General features: G+C 35.7%; 1 protein-coding gene across 1 annotated transcript in view; it reads left to right on the top strand.

The window, feature by feature from the left end:
• CCDC50 (coiled-coil domain containing 50) overlaps positions 1–8,986 on the top strand; it is a 34,941-nt gene extending 25,955 nt beyond the window's left edge. The window contains exons 10-12 of the mRNA XM_011961259.1: positions 907–986; positions 6,215–6,321; positions 8,561–8,986. Coding sequence (XP_011816649.1) covers positions 907–986; positions 6,215–6,321; positions 8,561–8,580 — 207 coding nt within the window. The 3' untranslated portion in view covers positions 8,581–8,986. The remainder of the gene's footprint in view (positions 1–906; positions 987–6,214; positions 6,322–8,560) is intronic.
• Positions 8,987–17,775: the final 8,789 nt, after the last annotated feature.

Genomic DNA, 17,775 nt, shown 5'->3' with positions numbered 1-17,775 from the left:
GAAAAAGATGATGTAGAAACCCTGCTAATAGTATTGCTGTACTCTTTCCTGTTGCTCAGTTACCCAAGTGTTAGTCTCAAAACAATGAACGTATTATTCTCATATTAATTATGTATATTTAGCTCTCTCTTTTAACTAACTCAGTAATTCAGGATTTTTTCTAACATACTGTTTTAGTCAAGGATTCCCAAATACTTCTGTTAAATAAATTAAGCCACAAATAATTGCCCAGGAGTTACTCAGATTCTTTGTTACCTTAACTAGGAAAGGGTAAGTATTTAAGGATTATAAATCAAGTGTGTCAGAGAGCAGTGGCCACATCTCTAGCAAGTATCATGACTTCTGTAATTTTTATTTTATAACTGGTACTGATACAGTTCCTCTCTTGGAAAAGTTGACTTGAATGTGCCTTAGTTTACTGGCTGGAAATCAGCCTAAGACAGGTGTGCGGAAAGAAGTTCGAGTGCACAAACCTGGATTCCGTAGACTCTGGGCGTCCACTGGTTCTTGTCAGTTACCGTGTAGCTATTATGTTAATAATCAGTGGCCAAGCACACCCATCTAGGGAAGCATGTTCCTGTGTGTTTAGCCCATTCCTCTGGCTGCTCTGACCAAGGCTGTCAGATGAGAGGGCTAAATACACCTTCCATGTAAGCCCAAAGCATACCTTTGCAGCTATAAGTTTTTTACCTCTGGAGTGGCTGTATATATAAATATATTATGTTGCTCAAGTAAATATAATTAATCTGAAATTACTGAGGAAGAGCTTGGCATGATAAACATATTTTCTAAACTTCATCTTTCCCTTTGATGATTCTGGATTGTGTGTGTTATTCCCTTTGATGATTCTGGGCTGGATGTATGTGTGTGATTTTTTGTTGGTTTGTTTGTATTTTTTGTCCATAGCCCAAAGCAGCTAAAGCAGCATATTCAAAGTCGAAAGAGAGTGATGAACCTCACCATTCTAAGAATGAAAGGCCAGCACGGTAAGATGACACCTGAAAAGGAAAATGAGGAAGTTGACTTTGGGGTGAGTAAGGAGATGTCAGTTGCCTAAGAAGAGTGTATGTTTTTTGGAGAGGAGATCCAAAAGTCTGCATTTGTGAGGTAGTGTCAAGATGTTCGGAGTTATTTTTCAAACTTTATTTCCAGTCTTAAATTGAGTTGTGCACATCAAACCAGGATTTTACAAAAGTTGGGGTGGATAAGGAAGGATGTACTTTTTGTTAGGACTGATTCTTACCTCTACATTCACTGAATTTATGCTTTCAGCTTGGGAAATGAGAGTCATTTTCTTTCCTAAATAAAATTTCGAGTTGTAAATTTTTACCGGGTTTCATAGCGGCACTGATGTGTGTGTGACATTTGTACATGCTCAAACTCCTTTTTTTCTGAGTCTCAGTGTCCTTGACAAAATCTTGAATCCTTGCAGACTGACTGAATCCTGCTTGACAGATAGCTGTGGCTACGGTGTACATACTTTCTGATTTATCTCAAACAGTCGTGCATCATAGTTATGGAGCAGCTGCTGTCTTTCTACCTCATGTTGTCAACATTTAAGTCTCTGGGGAAGTAACCTCTTTTTTTTTTTTAATTGCTTTTTGTTACCTTTCAAAGGAAATCATGATTGGAATGTGAAGAACTGTTAAACACAAGACAAAAAAGTAACACTGAATTTAACATTTTGAACACTCTGAATTATTAAAATTTGAATTTTATTCTTGATTATTATTTAGCAATTCTTACATTTATTTCATTGAATAATTGACACTGTTGTTGCTACTCATGCCCACACTGAAGTTCCTAGACTTGTTTCCTTCAAGTGAATGTATTTAGTGTCCTTAAAAAGTAATCCTCTATTTTAAAACTCATTTGCTTTCAGAAGATAACCCTTCAGAAAATTACATTGGGTTTGTATTGCTCTGAGAACAATAGTGGCATATTCTGTCTAGTTATGTAAAATCTGTTTCTTTTGTAGCTTTTGGTTAAGCACATACCAAACATTTTTTTAGAAGTCTATAGGTGAGTATATTCCCAAAGTATCCAAGTAAAAGAAGCAGCAGCTAATCTGTTCTCACTAAGTAAATACATCTGGATTATTATCCTTTTTTTTTGTCAAATGAATTTAAATCATCTTTAGGCTGATTCTGCGGTCTTCAAATCCTTGGTCTCTTTAGAATAGTAATACCATTGACAGCATATATGATGGAACAGTATTGGATGATTTCTTAAGAAAGTTTATTAAAGTCTGAAAACAAGTTTTTGGAATGTAATACATACTTCAGAAATATTTGGCATACTGAAAGAGTGAATAATCAAATGATCCTGTATTAAAAATGACTATTATAAAGGAATGAAAAGTGACTTACAGCTAGTAGAATAGAAATTTTTGTTTTTACCTTAGAGGAACATTTGTCTTTAAATGTCATTTTAGAAGGATTGTATATATGACAAAAAAAAAAAAGTAAGAATTTTATGAAACCTGTATTTTCATTGTTGAAAGTTAAAGCTTATATATCTTGCATATGTAGATACCTTGCACAACTAATATCAGAATGTATGCTTTCTGGTTAGAATCTGTGGTTTTCCTCTTTCACATTTAATCATGGTGGGAAAGTTGAGCTAGCTAGCTATACAGAAAGAGTTGGTTTCAAGGATTGAAAAACATGGCACTTCCTAGGTCAAGATGTTTATTACTGAAGTGTAGTAATAGTAGTAGTAGAGGAGAAACAAATTCTCATGTACAGTTTGTAATACTTATGCTCAACAATCCAATTTCTTTGTCTGTTACAGAATTTTCTGCTCTTTGTGTATGTGTGTTTAATCTTTGTTATTATTTTTCAAAAATTGCCCTTTTTATTTTAGATTCTGGGGATACATGTGTAGGTTTGTTACAAGGGTGTATTGTGTGGTACTGAGGTTTGTACTTTTGACTTTGTCACCCAGATAGTGAACAGAGTACCCAGTAGGAAGTTTTTCAGCCCTTGCCTCCATCCCTCCTTTTGGAGTTCCCAGTGTCTATTATCCACATCTTTAAGTCCATGTGAAGCCAGGATTTAGCTCCCACTTATAAGTAAGAACATGCAATATTTAGTTTTCTGTTTCTGTGTTAATTCACATAGAATAATGCCCTCCAGAAGCATCCATGTTGCAGCAAATGATACGATTTCATTCCTTTTTATGGCTGTGTAGTATTCTATAGTGTATATATACCACATTTTCTTTAATTAACTGTTGATGGGCATTTTCGTTGATTCCATGTCTTAGCTATTTGCCCAGCTAATTTTTGTATAGTTAGTAGAGACAGGGTTTCACCATTTTGGCGAAGCTGGTCTTAAATTCCTGACCTCAGGTCATCTGCCTGCCTTAGCCTCTCGAAGTGCTGGGATTAAGGCATGAGCCACCGCACCTGACCTGGACATTTTAATAGTATAGATTCTTCCAACCCCATGAGCATAGAGTGCTTTTCCGTTTATTTGTGTCATCTATGATCTCCTAGACTTGATAAACAACTTAAGCGTAGTCTCAGGAAACAAAATCCATGTACAAAAATCAGTAGCATTTCTATATTCCAGTAAGGTTCAAGCTGAGAATTAAATCGAGAACTCAATCCCATCTACGATAACCACACACACAGAATACCTAGGAATACTTCTAACCAAGGAGGTGAAAGATCTCTATGAGGAGAACTACAAAACACTATTGAAAGTTTTCTACTGTTTTTAAGGAAATAGAGGATCACTTAGCAATCTGAATTCTAACTCTTGTAACTGGAAAAAATTTCATCCCGTGTTCCAAATTGTTTTAACTACAGGATTTTATAATGGTAATATTGTTATTCTACTTATTTTTTCCTTAGAAAAAATAAATATTTTATAAATCTCATTTTATTCCTTAAGCATTCTTATGAATGTGAAATACATTTGTCTCCCATTTTTCATTTATCCAGTATTTACTGAGCATCCTAATAATTGCTCACACGTAATTGGGGTACACATCAGTCAACAAGAATGAACTCTGTCATGTTCTCATGAGTTTGTAATTAAAAAAAAATAATTATCCAAATAACTATTACGATTGTGTTAAGTACTATAGATGAAAAGTACAAGATGATAAGAACATAGGGAGACTTCCTGATTTAAGTGTCTACGAGGGTTTCTTAAATGAATTTGTAAGTGAATTATGAAGTATTTGGCTGTATCACTAAGTTAAAGATGTAAATTATTTCATGAGAAAGGTAGGAAACAGGCAGTCTTAATACAATAAACTATACAACGAAGTATTGGTTAATAAGATTTTTCTAACTTGGATATATATGCCCTTAACTTTAAAACAATTGTCTCCCGTATAACAAAATAATTTGATGTAGGTCTCCTGGCAGCAAGATTTGTTCTCTGTGTAACATGAAACTAAGCAGAACAGTATACTTAAGAGCACTGAAGCCATTCTAGATTGATTTGTTTATCCTTACATGGACATGCTAGAAAACTTCTGGGCATCCTGTGCTTTGTTTCATAACTTTAGCATGCTTTTCCATGATGATGAGTTGATGGTGAGGCAATAGTCATGGATTGTTTTGGTGAGTCCCACTCAACTTCTCTTTCCTGATTTTTGACTGCCTAATGACATTAATAAAAGAGAGAGCAACAGACTGGGTCACTTAACTACTAACCCTGTTTTCTTGGGCCTGAGTCACTTCTTAAGCCACTTGTTTGCTTTTTGAAGCTAAGTTTTTTAATCCTAGAGTCAGATTAATTTGTCTCAGTTTTTCTACCAAGTCTTACATTGCTTTTTAGAGATAAGTGTTGTAAATATCAGGTATTGAAGAAAAACACTATTTAATTTCCAATATTTGTAAACAAATGATTTAAAAATAAAAATTAGAAAAATGTATTATTGTTTCCATTACTTATATGTATATAACAAATGCATGAAATGATATTTGAAAGTATAAGTATAAATACTTATGAAAGTATACTTATGAAAATATACAAATGCGTGTATATAAACACACATATATACATATAGTCTTGTATACAGATGATGCTGCTCCTGATAAAAATACACACCTGTGTAGTAGAGCATACTAGAGTGGTTAAGAACACTGGTTTTGAAATCCAGTTGAGTTTGAGGCCTGGGTGTGCCACTTAACAGCTGTGTGAACATGGACAGATTATTTACCTCATCTAACCTAATCTGACTCTAAAATATGTATATGATAGTTAGCATATAGACTTATCCTAAAAGTTAATTGCGATAATCTATGTAGAACCCGTAGCATAGTCCTCAGCACATATACCAGTTTATATCCCATGCTGACCTCTTCTGGATGCTGAATACCTAGGGAAAGATTTATTACTTGAGGACAAGATAAAAAATTTGAACACACTTGCTTTTATTTTTACATGACAGAGCCCGTTGTACCAAACCAATTTTAACTTTACAAACCTCAGAATACTTATGGCTTCTAGATTTTACATATAAATGTACATAATGGCCTACAGTGTGGTTATATATTTGATAAATGTTAATCTGGTGCTATCCTTTAGTGCAAACTTTGAGTACACCTTTGGGAAATAAAGAATGAGAGGTTTTCTGCTTCAGTGCCACATGTTTGCATAAATCTATGTTAAGTAACTAATAAAAAGTTCAGAGTAGTAAAAATTTTGTTTTTAATTTTTTTTACAAATGTATTACATAGAAGTTGCAAATATATTAAGATCTGTTTTGCCACCTAGTGGATAAAGGAACTTTGATCATGAAATTTTGTTTCTGTTTCCTCCCTCCTTTCTGCCTCCTACCCTTCCTTCTTCTCTTTTTTTCCTTTCCTTTCTTCCTTGACTTTATTATTTTCTTCTTTTCTGTTCTTTATTCTCTTTTTTCTTTGACTTGGGAAGATGCACCAAAACAAAGTTTATTTCTTATAAATGGCAACGGTCACATCATACTAATCTTCGTTTATCTAGCACAGTTCCTAACGTGTCAGTTGTTGAGGAGATACTTGTTTTTATTGAATTGTGACATCAAAACAAAGGAACGGGAAGATAAAAAATTTACTCAAGGCCATGCAACTGTCCAGGAACTACAGTGTGAATTCTGAAGCATTTTGGCTTTTGATTTCACGAGAAAATGTTTTTGCCTTTCAATCCAATGAGAGGTGGAGTTGTAGTAAGCGTTACTTAGAATGCCCCTTTAAATTCTGGCTTTCTTTTAGGCCACCACCACCTATCATGACAGATGGTGAAGATTTGGATTACACTCATTTTACAAACCAGCAGAGTTCCACACGGCATTTCTCAAAATCAGAGTCCTCTCATAAAGGTAAGAAGAGTATGTATGGTCAAGTTTAGGATCTTTTTTTTAAAAAATATAAGCCTCATGTTGTAGTGGAAAAATCAAATTCTGTGTTCCACTAGAGTGCAAAAATAAGTTATTCTCTCAACACATTGCTGTAGCACTCCTCATTTATTAAAAGAGTAACAAGACAAACAGAAAACACAACACTCTAAATTGTATGTAAGATATTCTGTTTATTTACATTTTCCTCTAGAAGCTTTCATCAGATTCACTTTTTTTTTTTTTTTTTTGAGACAAGAGTCTCACTCTGTCCCCCACGCTGGAATGCAGTGGCATGGTCTCGGCTCACTGCAGCCTCCACCACCTGGGTTCAAGTCATCCTTGCATCTCAGCCTCCCAGGGAGCTGGGATTACAGGCGTGTGCCACCACGCTCGGCTAATTTCTGTTTTTTTTTTTTTTTTTTGTAGAGATGAGGTGTTACCATGTCACCCCAGACTAGACTCAAGTAATCCCTCTGCCTCGGCCTCCCAAAGTGCTGGGATTACAGGCATGAGCCACCGCACCCAGCTCTTTCATCAGATTCTTAAAGGGTGATGGTGACCTCCATTTAGATCTGCAGGACTGCATTTTCTATAGTGGCTCTTGTTTCCTATCTGCCCATTACTCTTATTAATTAGATTTAAAATATGCATGCACAACTCCCACGTAACGTTTATGCAAAAGAAAAATGGAACAAAGCATAAAGAAAAAAATAGGGATATCTAAACTGGATGAAACCTTTAAAATGTGTTACCAGAAAGGGGTCCAGGTTCAGATTCCAAGAGAAGGTTCTTGGATCTCGTGTAAGAAAGAATTCTAGGGGAATCCATAGAGTAAACTGGTAGAAGCAAGTTTATTAAGAAAGTAAAGGAATAAAGAATGGCTGCTCCATAGGCAGAGCAGCAGTGTGGGCTGCTGGCTGCCCATTTTTTTGGTTATTTGATTATATGCTGATTAATACAAGGGGTGTATTATTCAGTAGTTTTCTGGGAAAGGGGTGGCAAATCCTGGAACTGAGGGTTCCTTCCCTTTATAGACCTTATAGGGTAACTTCTGATGTTCCCATGGCATCTGTAACCTGTCACGGCTCTGGTGGGAGTGTCTTTTAGCATGCTAATGCATTATAGTTAGCATATAATGAGCAATGAGGGCAGCCAGAGTTCAAATGTGTCACCGTCTTGGCTTTGGCCAGCTTCTTTACCACAGCCTGTTTTATCAGCAAAGTCTTTATTACCTGTGTCTTGTGCTGACCCCGTATCTCATCCTGTGACCTAGAATGTCTGACGTCCTAGGAATGCAGTCCAGCAGGTCTCAGCCTTATTTTATCCAGCCGCTGTTAAAGATGGAGTCGCTCTGGTTCAGACGCCTCTGACAGACGAACAGTTGGGTTGTATTTGCTCTTGCAAGGATCTGGGTTCACTTATGTACATATTTATGAAAGTTGTAAAATGAAATGCTGAAAAAGATAGTTTCCTATATTGATTTCCTCCTCTACAAAATGGAGGCAGTCTAAATAGAAAGTGTCAGAGTTGTCAGGATCATGAAAGATTACATATGTAATAGAAGTTTGCAGAGTGCAGTAGACTTTGCAAATATATTAGATCTCATTAATTGATGCGTTTTTTGGTTAGGATTTTTGAAGACTTAGGTGATATTGTTATTATTCATTTCTAAGTCTAATAATAATGTCCCGAAATGTCTTTAAATTACATTTTCTGCTGTTATTTAAAAATACCATTGCAAAAATGACACTCTGGAATACTTAAATCAGAATCTCTGGGTGGAGGTTGTCAAGTATTTGCATTTTTAAGAAAGCTTCCCTCCCCCCAATTCTGACTTGCATCCCATACTGAGAAGAAGACAAAAGGCATTATTTTAAAAATAAGGTTAGTTGGACATTATAAACATCTTCATCAAAACATCCCACCTCAGCTTCCATCAGTTGGTGGCATTTTCAGTGTCCCTGATTTAACAAAGTAGCTCATATTTTTCTTTCTCAAACTACATGTATCACCTTTTGAGGGTGACCTTACCGTCTTAGACGTACATTTGATGCATAATACTAAACTAACACATTGATTCTGTATATACGTCACAATCAAGAATAAAGTACCGTTTGAAATGTATAGAAATAAAGTTATTTTACTTGGGCAGGGAGAAAAAGCTGTCTGAGTTTCAAAGGTTTTTCCTTAATTGTGTTTCCTTTTTTCTTCCCCTCCCCAGGTTTTCATTACAAGCATTAAAAACCTAGGAATCTGCCTTGAAAATGGACTCACTATAGCAAATATTACTGGGTGATACAGAATGAATTCTACACTTATTTTTTTCTCCTGTGTTTGCATTCCTGGGATTTATCCTCAAGTATATTTCTGACCATAAATAATTTTTGAGTCATTTTCAAATATTTTGGTTATTTGTAATCACTTGGGCAGTATAAGAAAATGTAGCTTCTGAATATTGGCCACCTCTATGCTGCATATACTTCTTGGAATATAGTATCTAAGAGCTCTGTAAACTGCCATTTTGTTAGGTATGGAATTTGGCATCTAGGGAGTAGGCCTTAATTAGCAATTCAAATTTTGTGGAGATGAATGATCAAAGTAAAACAATGTTTGGATGCAACGCAGAATAAAAGAATATAAGAAATAGCTTTTTGTTGCATTAGTGTATGATATTTTGAAGGAGAGAGCCTTTGCTTTTTGTATGCTTTAGGAAATGAAAATCACTACCGTAAAGTATTTTAAAAAAAGAAACTCTTGAAGCAATTGAAATACGTTATTCTGACTAGATGGACTGTAGAGGTTTTGCACATTCCTTCCCGGCCCTCCTGGGGAGACTGGCCTGGACGGCGTTCTCTAACAGTTACTCAGCTTCTGGCTCAGTAGCAAGGCTTTCTGAAGCCCCTGGGCAATGGACCGTTTATTGGCATTTATTGACAAAAATTTAGTTCTCTGAAATTTTAACTCAGATATATGAAAAGCTTTGTATTCTATCTCTTGTTTTTGATTTACTTGTAGGGCCAAGGAAATGGAATTGAAAGATGATTGCATAAGTAATGATGCCATCCTTCTCTCTGGCTGTAGACTGAAGTTTTTCTCTTGCTTAAAGTCATATCTATATTTGTTGATAACCTCTCAATAATGTTGTGTTTACATACCAATGATTAGATTAATTCAACTTGAATGTGATAAAGTGGTTATTTATCCAAGTTTTTTTTTTTTTTTTTTGAAGATGGAGTCTCACCCTGTCACCCAGGGTGGAGTGTGGTGGTGCAATCTTGACTCAGTGCAACCTCCACCTCCCGGACTTGAGCAATTCCCCTGCCTCAGCCTCCCGAGTAGCTGAGATTACAGGTGTGTACCACCACACATGGCTAATTTTTGTATTTTTAGTATAGAGGGGGTTTCACCATGTTGGCCAGGCTGATCTCGAATTCCTGACCTCAAGTGATCCACCTGCCTCGGCCTCCCAAAGTGCTGGGATTACAGGTATAAGCCATTGCATCCAGCCAGCCAAGTATTTGGTTTTAAACATTTGTATTCCTTTGTGCAAGGGATTGTATTTTGTACAAGACCTTCAAGCCCCTCTTCAAGAAATTGAGTCTTTGTGTAGCTGCTGACCTTACTGCCATATTTATTTTCCCATACTGCTTAGCTGACAAATGGCAATCAAGCTTACTTGTACTTCCTCTCTCTCTCTCTCCCCCCGCTTCATATGTAACTTGACTTGCTATTATTTTTCATTGTATAAATCTGAAATTCTTGGCATTTCAATATGGCGTTTGTTTAGGAAAGAAATATATAGGTCACTAGAGAAAAACGTGAATTTTTTTCCTACTGGAAATTGCCTTCTATTTGCCTTATCTTTTCAGATAGTCTTTAAAGTTGGGCAATATTCAAACAGCTCATTTTGAGAAAGATTTGTAATTTCATAAAGTTTGTTCATTTCAGGAATTTAAGTAAAATCATCTGAATTAAGTGTTGGGCACATGTTAATCAGAAAGATAATCTGCATCCCTACATTATGTAGTCATTTTGGAGAAATGGAGGAAAAGAAAAATAACAGGACTTTTTATAGCTATGATAAAGAAAAACCTCCATTTAAATAAGGAAGTTGGAGACAAAATGGAAGGTCCTGGCCTTAAGTCCAATTCCAGATAGTGGTTTCAATATCCAAAGCCTAGGCCTTGTTTACTTATAGTAATGCTATATTTTTCTTTATCTGCCCTGTGATTTTGCTTCGTGTCCTTGATTCAAAGTTTTTTTATTGTAATTTTAAAGGAAAAAACAGTGTATTTTTATTTGATAACTAGGCAAAATCATTTGCCATTTTTTATTTCATAAATATTTATTTTTCTATCTCATACAATGATCAGTTTTACTTTAGAAATTCTGCATTTCTCTTGCCTCTCATGTACTTCATCCAGTTATTTATTATTGTAAAATGTTAACTGGAGTACTTCATTCAAAAAAATTTCATACCACTTAACACTTTCCCGGAATGCTAGTGTTCCAGCTGTCTTAGTAAGTGACCAAAGGTGGTATTTCCCTTGTGATAGCTAATTCAACATCTTTATTGAAAATTTGTTAATTTTTTTAAAGGTTTTTAAAAGATTACAATTTTAAAATATTTTATGTTTATTTTATTTTTGTGTAAAGCACTTTTTAAATAATATCAGAGTAATTATTACCCTGTGAATAAGGAGATAGAAATGCAATTCAGCCAGTTAAATCCTCTTACGCTTTCTCATTCAAGTAATGTAATAATGTTTGAGACTATAGAAGCAACTCGTGTGTTTTAATGAACTGCCAGACACTTTTCACTGTGTTCTCTGCTTTTTACTTGGTCATTTTTATATACATGTGGAAGCATTTATTTTTGTTGTTGTTGTTCCTGCTGCTAGAACACATGCAGTTTAATTTGTAGGCCCACAATGTATTATGCTTTAATGTTGTGATGTAAACTAATACTTCTGGCCTTGGAAAACCTTTCTGTTTCTGTATCTTTGTCCTTTGGAGGCCAGGCCTCGTTAACACCTGTATTGTTGAATAAGCACAATATGTTATGGAGCTTTATCATAAGGCTGCTTGACATAGACACCCACTCTCCTCCACATTTTATAAATCATTGTTTGGAAGTAAAGTTAGGTAAGAGTCAAATTAAATGTTTTGACTTGAAAAATATTTGACTTTTGCGTTCAAACCACTGTTAGACATATGTATTTTATTAGACATAAGTATTTTATTTTGGGACTGGACAGTTGCTTTACATGTATTTAAAGGAACATTGTGATTTTCAGAAAGTGGCTTTGCATACTATTGAATTGCTAGTTCCCAAGTTACTTTACAACCACCAGCAGCATACCAATAAATTACAAAAACAGAAAATGAAAATTAACCTTAGGTGTTCTGATGATAGAGAAATAGCTGAATTAGAAAAGAAAGATATGGATAGATGCTCTTAGGAGGAAAACCTTTTTAGAATGGCAATGACTGCTTGGATCTAGGTCAACAGATTCAAAAATGTGTGACCTTGTGTTTGTGTTTACTGAACTCACTCTAGAAAATTCTGGACCCAATTCATTAACCCTCCTTTTCTTCTCTAATGTGTACTGAAGCTGAGCTGGATAATGAGGGAATTCATTGCTGACTGTTGCTCATCACTTTCCCTCAAAGTCAGAACTTTTCAGTATGAAAATAATTAGCTTTTAACTGATTATTAATTTTCTTTAGTACTGTGAGAACTTGTCTGAAATTCGTGTTGTGCCAGATTGGAAATACCTACTGTAATATGGTGCATTCATTTTACCCCGTAAGTGGTTAACATTTTAGGTCCTAGATTTTTAATGTCCTGCCTTTGTGTAAACATCACTTTGGGGAATACCAAGATGATTCATTATTCAGTGATTATTTTCTTGAAAGATAACTATGATGATTGGCTGTAAAATCTTCAGCCTAATAAAGGAGTGAGATCTCTGTGTAAACAGCTTTCTGAAGGACTGATAATAGAATAGTACTTGCAGCCAAAGGCTTTTTCCCTTTTGAGAAGACGGTATTTGTGTAGGGAGTGCTAAGGTAGACTTCATTGTACGTCGAGTGCCATATTCTGATGAAACAGTCATAACAAAATCAAAACCTCATGCTTCAGCAGAAAGGAAAAAAGATCTTTAAATTACTTTGTCTGTTACTGCTCATAGAGAACTATATAAAATGGTCCCATTTTCTCATTTCTGGTGGTGCCTGTGAGTCTTAAAGCCATATCTGCTTATCTTACTGTTGATAGAATACTTTTTTCTTTTTAGCCCATGGTACGTAATATGGGCAGATAGAAGCAAACTGGAGACTGTCCTGTTAATGCTGCATGGGGCACAGTGTCATTCAAATTATTGGTGGAAGAATGTCTTTTATCCATGGTGAGAGGTAAGAATATTAAAGGAAAGAGTCAGGATATTGTTGCTCCTGGTATTTAACAACTATCATTAGAAATGCTGAAATTTAATTCTAGAGAAGTGAAGAAAAAAAGATTAAACTGAGCAAATCTCACTATTACAAAGTAACTTTTACAATGAGACCTGCACTTTATGCCAGCGCTGTTTGTGAGGAGCAGTACTGCCTTAAATTAGTTTGACTCTGACTGATGTCAGTGTACGTTACTTCCTTTATGTGACTGACAGTCAACTTTCCATTGAGATCCAACATTCACAGATGATCCCCAAGCATCCTTGTCATCAGAAGCTTTGGACCTTTTCTGCCACTGACTTATGGCTGATCTGTAACACAATCAATACATAATTTTATTTCATGTTGTCTGTCAACCTCTGAATAAACAGTGGCATGACCAAAAAGACTGGTAGAAGGAGAGAGAATTTCCTGGCCAAATCTTGAGTGGCCACTTCTTGAGTAATTGAAAGTTGACTGTCTTCTATGGTGACGATATAGAAGATACTTCCAAAGGTTCTGTTATGCAGTGAAGACATTCAGATTATTTGTAAAAATTTCACCAACACCCTTGTGTATTGAAGTGCTTAACCATTAACAGAAAAAAAGGAGAAAACCAAACAAAACAGAGACATTTACTTGAAATGGGAGATTTGCTAATGTGAATAGTGTTTCTATTTTATTACTTTTAAGAGAAAAGCAGGAAAACTTTTGCTATGATAAGGAAGACACCAGAGTGGTGATTCTATTTGATACCACAAGCTAACGCAATCGTGTAAGTCATCATGTTGAGTTGTAGAAATATGTGGCCCTAAAAACCATTCTCTTTCCCTTACATATATATATGTGAACACTGCCTGGTAACGTTTTAATAGGTTTAAGATGCATTTGTACATTCTCAGCCAACTAGAAAATGTTTTTTCTCTTTTTGAGTAACTTCATAGCATAGGGAACCAGCACTGTGCAGATTTCAGCATTTCAGATAAGGACAGAATTAATTGTGTAACTTAGTGCCCTGTTATTCATTGCTGAGGTTCCTATATAAAGAACAGAAAAATTGAAAGATGGGTTTGAGCGACATTTTCTTCACAAAAGATCAAGGAGTAAGAACAAGTAAGGGAAGACAGCTAAGAGAACATACTGTGACATATAGAATTGGGATACATTTTTGTTGTGCTGGATTTCAGGCTATAATTGCTAAAATAATTTCTAGCTATTTGGCGAGAGGGTTTTTGACATCAGAATTTTTATACTTCTGGTCAAATTGACCTTGGAGATCCCTATGGTCTCTAATTTCAGCTCTTGCTGTAAACTGCAACCCAAATGCTGTTTCTCAGAAAGAGCTATATTTTTCTCTTCTTACAGGCAACCCAGTATTTATTTCATAAAGTGTTATAAATATTGAGAGGTTACACTGGGGAGATAGAATATCAAAATGATGCTCCAAAATGAGAATTCTCTATAATGGGGTTTTCCCTAAGAAGAATCCATCCCAGCACATATTTTGAAAAGGTGCTGAATTAAAAAGTACAAGAGTTTGCTCATATAAATCAAGTTGCTCAGGAAATCTGAGGTGATGCTGTCATTTGTCTCATAATTTAGAAAAGTGATCTCTTGAGAGAGACTACACATTGCCTGGGCACTTTCAGATTATTTAGTAAGTGCCGCTTTGATATTTGGAATGTGGATATGTTTATAAAACAAATGGATTGTTATTCCAAATGCTCATAGATTTATAACCAAGCCCCAGAAGAATATGCAGCTTTGAAATAGTTATTTTGTGGAATTGAACAGAACCTTAATGGAATATAGTTGCCTATGTGAGGACAGAAAACAAAGAGACTGCCTCAAACTACATGCCTATCTAGACATTAGGTGAAACTGTGAGGGACATTTTGTGGATGCCTTAAAGGTGACCAGTGGTGGGTTCTGATGGGAATATACACACCCATCTGGACTAGGCCAGTGGAAGCAGAGTCTCTTTCAGTTCACCTCCATACAGCAGAAGTTGTTCCTGCTCATGACCTCATTGAGGAAAATGAGAATTGTGGTGCTGGTGACTTTCATGTGTCTTGGGAGGTTCAGGTGTTCAACATCGTTAAGGCACTCCCAAAACGCAAACCTCCTTTTTTAAATGCCAATTGTGCATCTACATTAATTCATCTATGCAAGCTTGTGTTTTCATGGTTTGTTTTTTACACCATATTTCTCATTGGGTTCTTTAAACATCAAGTTTAATATTGATATTATGAATAATTTTTAAACCAAAGTATTCTCTAACTCTTTGTGCTTTGTTTTCCTGAATGGTTTGACCAAGGTAAATATCAATCTTGTCCTTCTCTCTTAATAAAGTCATCCATTTGTTAAGTCAGTGGTCTCTGTCTCATGTTTTTGTTGTTTCTTTACAACATTCAGGGAAAGTTACGTAAATAGCCATCATAAGTATTATTATGATTGTTATTTTTTACAAAATGACCCTAATAGGTCTGTTTAATAACAGTAAAATTTTCTCTCCATTTCCATACACTTTCTATAAATATGTATAACATGATAACGATGCCTGGTGTATTGAAATTCTCAATAAATACTTCCAAGTATGGATCAGTTGGAGAAGTAGCTTTGTTTTGTGTGTGGTGTTTGGTGGTTTGATTGATGTATTTGGGAGAAAAAAACAGGTAAATGGGTGTTCACACAATAATTCCAGTGATTAAAGACCCCATATACAGCTCTGCACTATACCTGACACCTTGTGGACACTTAAATGTATTTTGAGAAAATGGGTATTAATAACTGATTTATTCAATATTTTACCTTCATAAAAATTTTGTTATTTGGTTTGGTAGAATAGCCACGATGTGGGAAATGATTCTGCAAAAATTTATCAGGTATGTTATTTTCAATGACTACTAAATTTATTTTTAAATATGTCACTATTTAGCGATCCTAGAGCAGATTCTCTAGGCCTCAGATTCCTCTATGGCAAATATAGCAGGGAATCTAAATGATTTCTGTAGTCTCTGCTAGATCTTGAGTAGTACCAATGATGTGCAGGTGATACTGTTTTATTTAGTTGAAGAAGGTTGGTATGTTGATTTCAACCTTTGGTCTCTGAATAAATACTAAAGTTGCCAGTGGATAAAGTTGATGCATCTAGAAGCCAATTTAAAAATTAAATATGCAAGTAAAATAGCTCCCTTTAATCTGTGGTAAGAGGTACTGAAGGTGACAGGGTGGTTTGTGGGGAATACGACTTGAGTCTGATTGTCAGGCTATGGCCATGTGGCCATGTTAAGAGGTAGCATACTAGAAAGTTCCTTCTTAAAGCAGCTAAGAGGCCACTGTCCACCTCGCACACCTTAGAAATTTGGAGAAACCTTTAAGAGGGTTTTGGACTACTGCAAATCCTAGAGTCACAGTTTCAAGACAATTTTGCCTCCATTTCAAGGGCAGGAAGACCAGTTCCCCCCTTCCATTGTGTTTGGGTATCATTCTTAAATGAACGAACGCAAAACTAAAGGCTGCTGCAAAATCAGTGTAGTAAAGAAATCTACAGGAATAAGGAGATGTGAGGTCCTAGTCCAGGTTTTGCTATGAGCTTGTTTCAGGAACTTGGGACATCATTTATCCTGCTGTATCTCAGTTCACTTGCCTGAAGCATTCCTTCAGGTATAACATTTGAGGATTCCTGCTGTCAAGGGCTGCTGGTTTCTTTTAAGATGTTGCCAGGAAGAGAGCAGCTTTATTCACTGCTGGGTGCCTGCAAAATCACAAAGACTTCCTAGACATTCCATCATGAAAGGCCTCAGCCATGATCTTTTGTTCTTTACTGTACTATTTTGCTACTTCTATCTCCACATGCAGTAGATTGTCATTAACTTGTTATGTGTTTTTCTAACCAATATCCGTCTCTGTGTTTTATTCCCAAGGCTGAAATTTGAGCCTCTTTCCTCAAATGGTCTTTGGATGTTCTTGTAAATTAACTCCACTAGTATGTCTTGCTTACCATACTTCGGGACACACCCACTTTTCTTATCAATTCTGCAGCCTAATCATACAAATTTGGTTTTGGTCATGTAGATCATAACATACCCTTAATTATGCCTGCCATTTTAAATTATTTTGTGTCATTACCTGATCTTTGCCATCACTAGCAGTGCTCTTTGTGCCTAACTAATCATTTTGAAACCTTTCCTGCTGATCTGTCAGTCCCTCATTCCTTCACATCTCTGACCAGGCTGCAGGGGCTCTCAAACACAGGTGACTCTGTCATTGACTCTAAGGGTTTATGTATGTATGAAAATGGCCTTTTCTGGTCTGGACAGTACCAATTGGTGTATATCAATTGGTGTGTAAAATTTCTTTTATGGATTATTATTTGGTGTCAAGCCTAAGAACTCTGCCTAGCCCTACATCTTGAAGATTTTCTCCATTTTGGAGTGGATTTTTGTATAAAGTGTGAGGTTTAGGATAAGCTTTGTGTTTTTTGCCTGCATGTTCAGTTGCTCCAGAACCATTTTCCTGATACCTTTTAAAAATCTCCCATTTCTAGTTTGATTCTGTTGTGGTTAGAGAATACACTCTGCATGATTCCAATTTCATTAAATTTGTTGAAGTTTGTTTCATGGCCTGGGATATTGCCTGTTTTAGTATATGTTCCATAAGCACTGAAAAGCACATGTGTTGCTGTTGGGTAGTGTGTTCTATATACTCATTCTGCTTGACTTACTGTGGGGTTATGTCTGCATAAAGTCATTAAGTTGAAAGTGCCTTTTCACGTTAATATTTTCAATTTATGATGGATTTATCCAGATTTAACACCATTGTCATACAGTCAGGGGCCATCTTTATGTTGAGTAGATCTTGTTGGCCAACTGGTATTGTTGAGTTCTTCTGTATCCTCTGATTTATGTCTAGTTATTTCATCAGTTGTCAAGAGAGGTGCTGAAGTCTCTACTTCCGGATTTGTCTGTTTTTTAATTTCAGTTGCTATCAATTTTTGCT

This window comes from Colobus angolensis, unplaced genomic scaffold (assembly GCF_000951035.1).
Source record: "Colobus angolensis palliatus isolate OR3802 unplaced genomic scaffold, Cang.pa_1.0 Scaffold54, whole genome shotgun sequence".
Taxonomy (NCBI): Eukaryota; Metazoa; Chordata; class Mammalia; order Primates; family Cercopithecidae; genus Colobus; species Colobus angolensis.
This window is presented reverse-complemented; position numbering and strand designations above follow the sequence as displayed.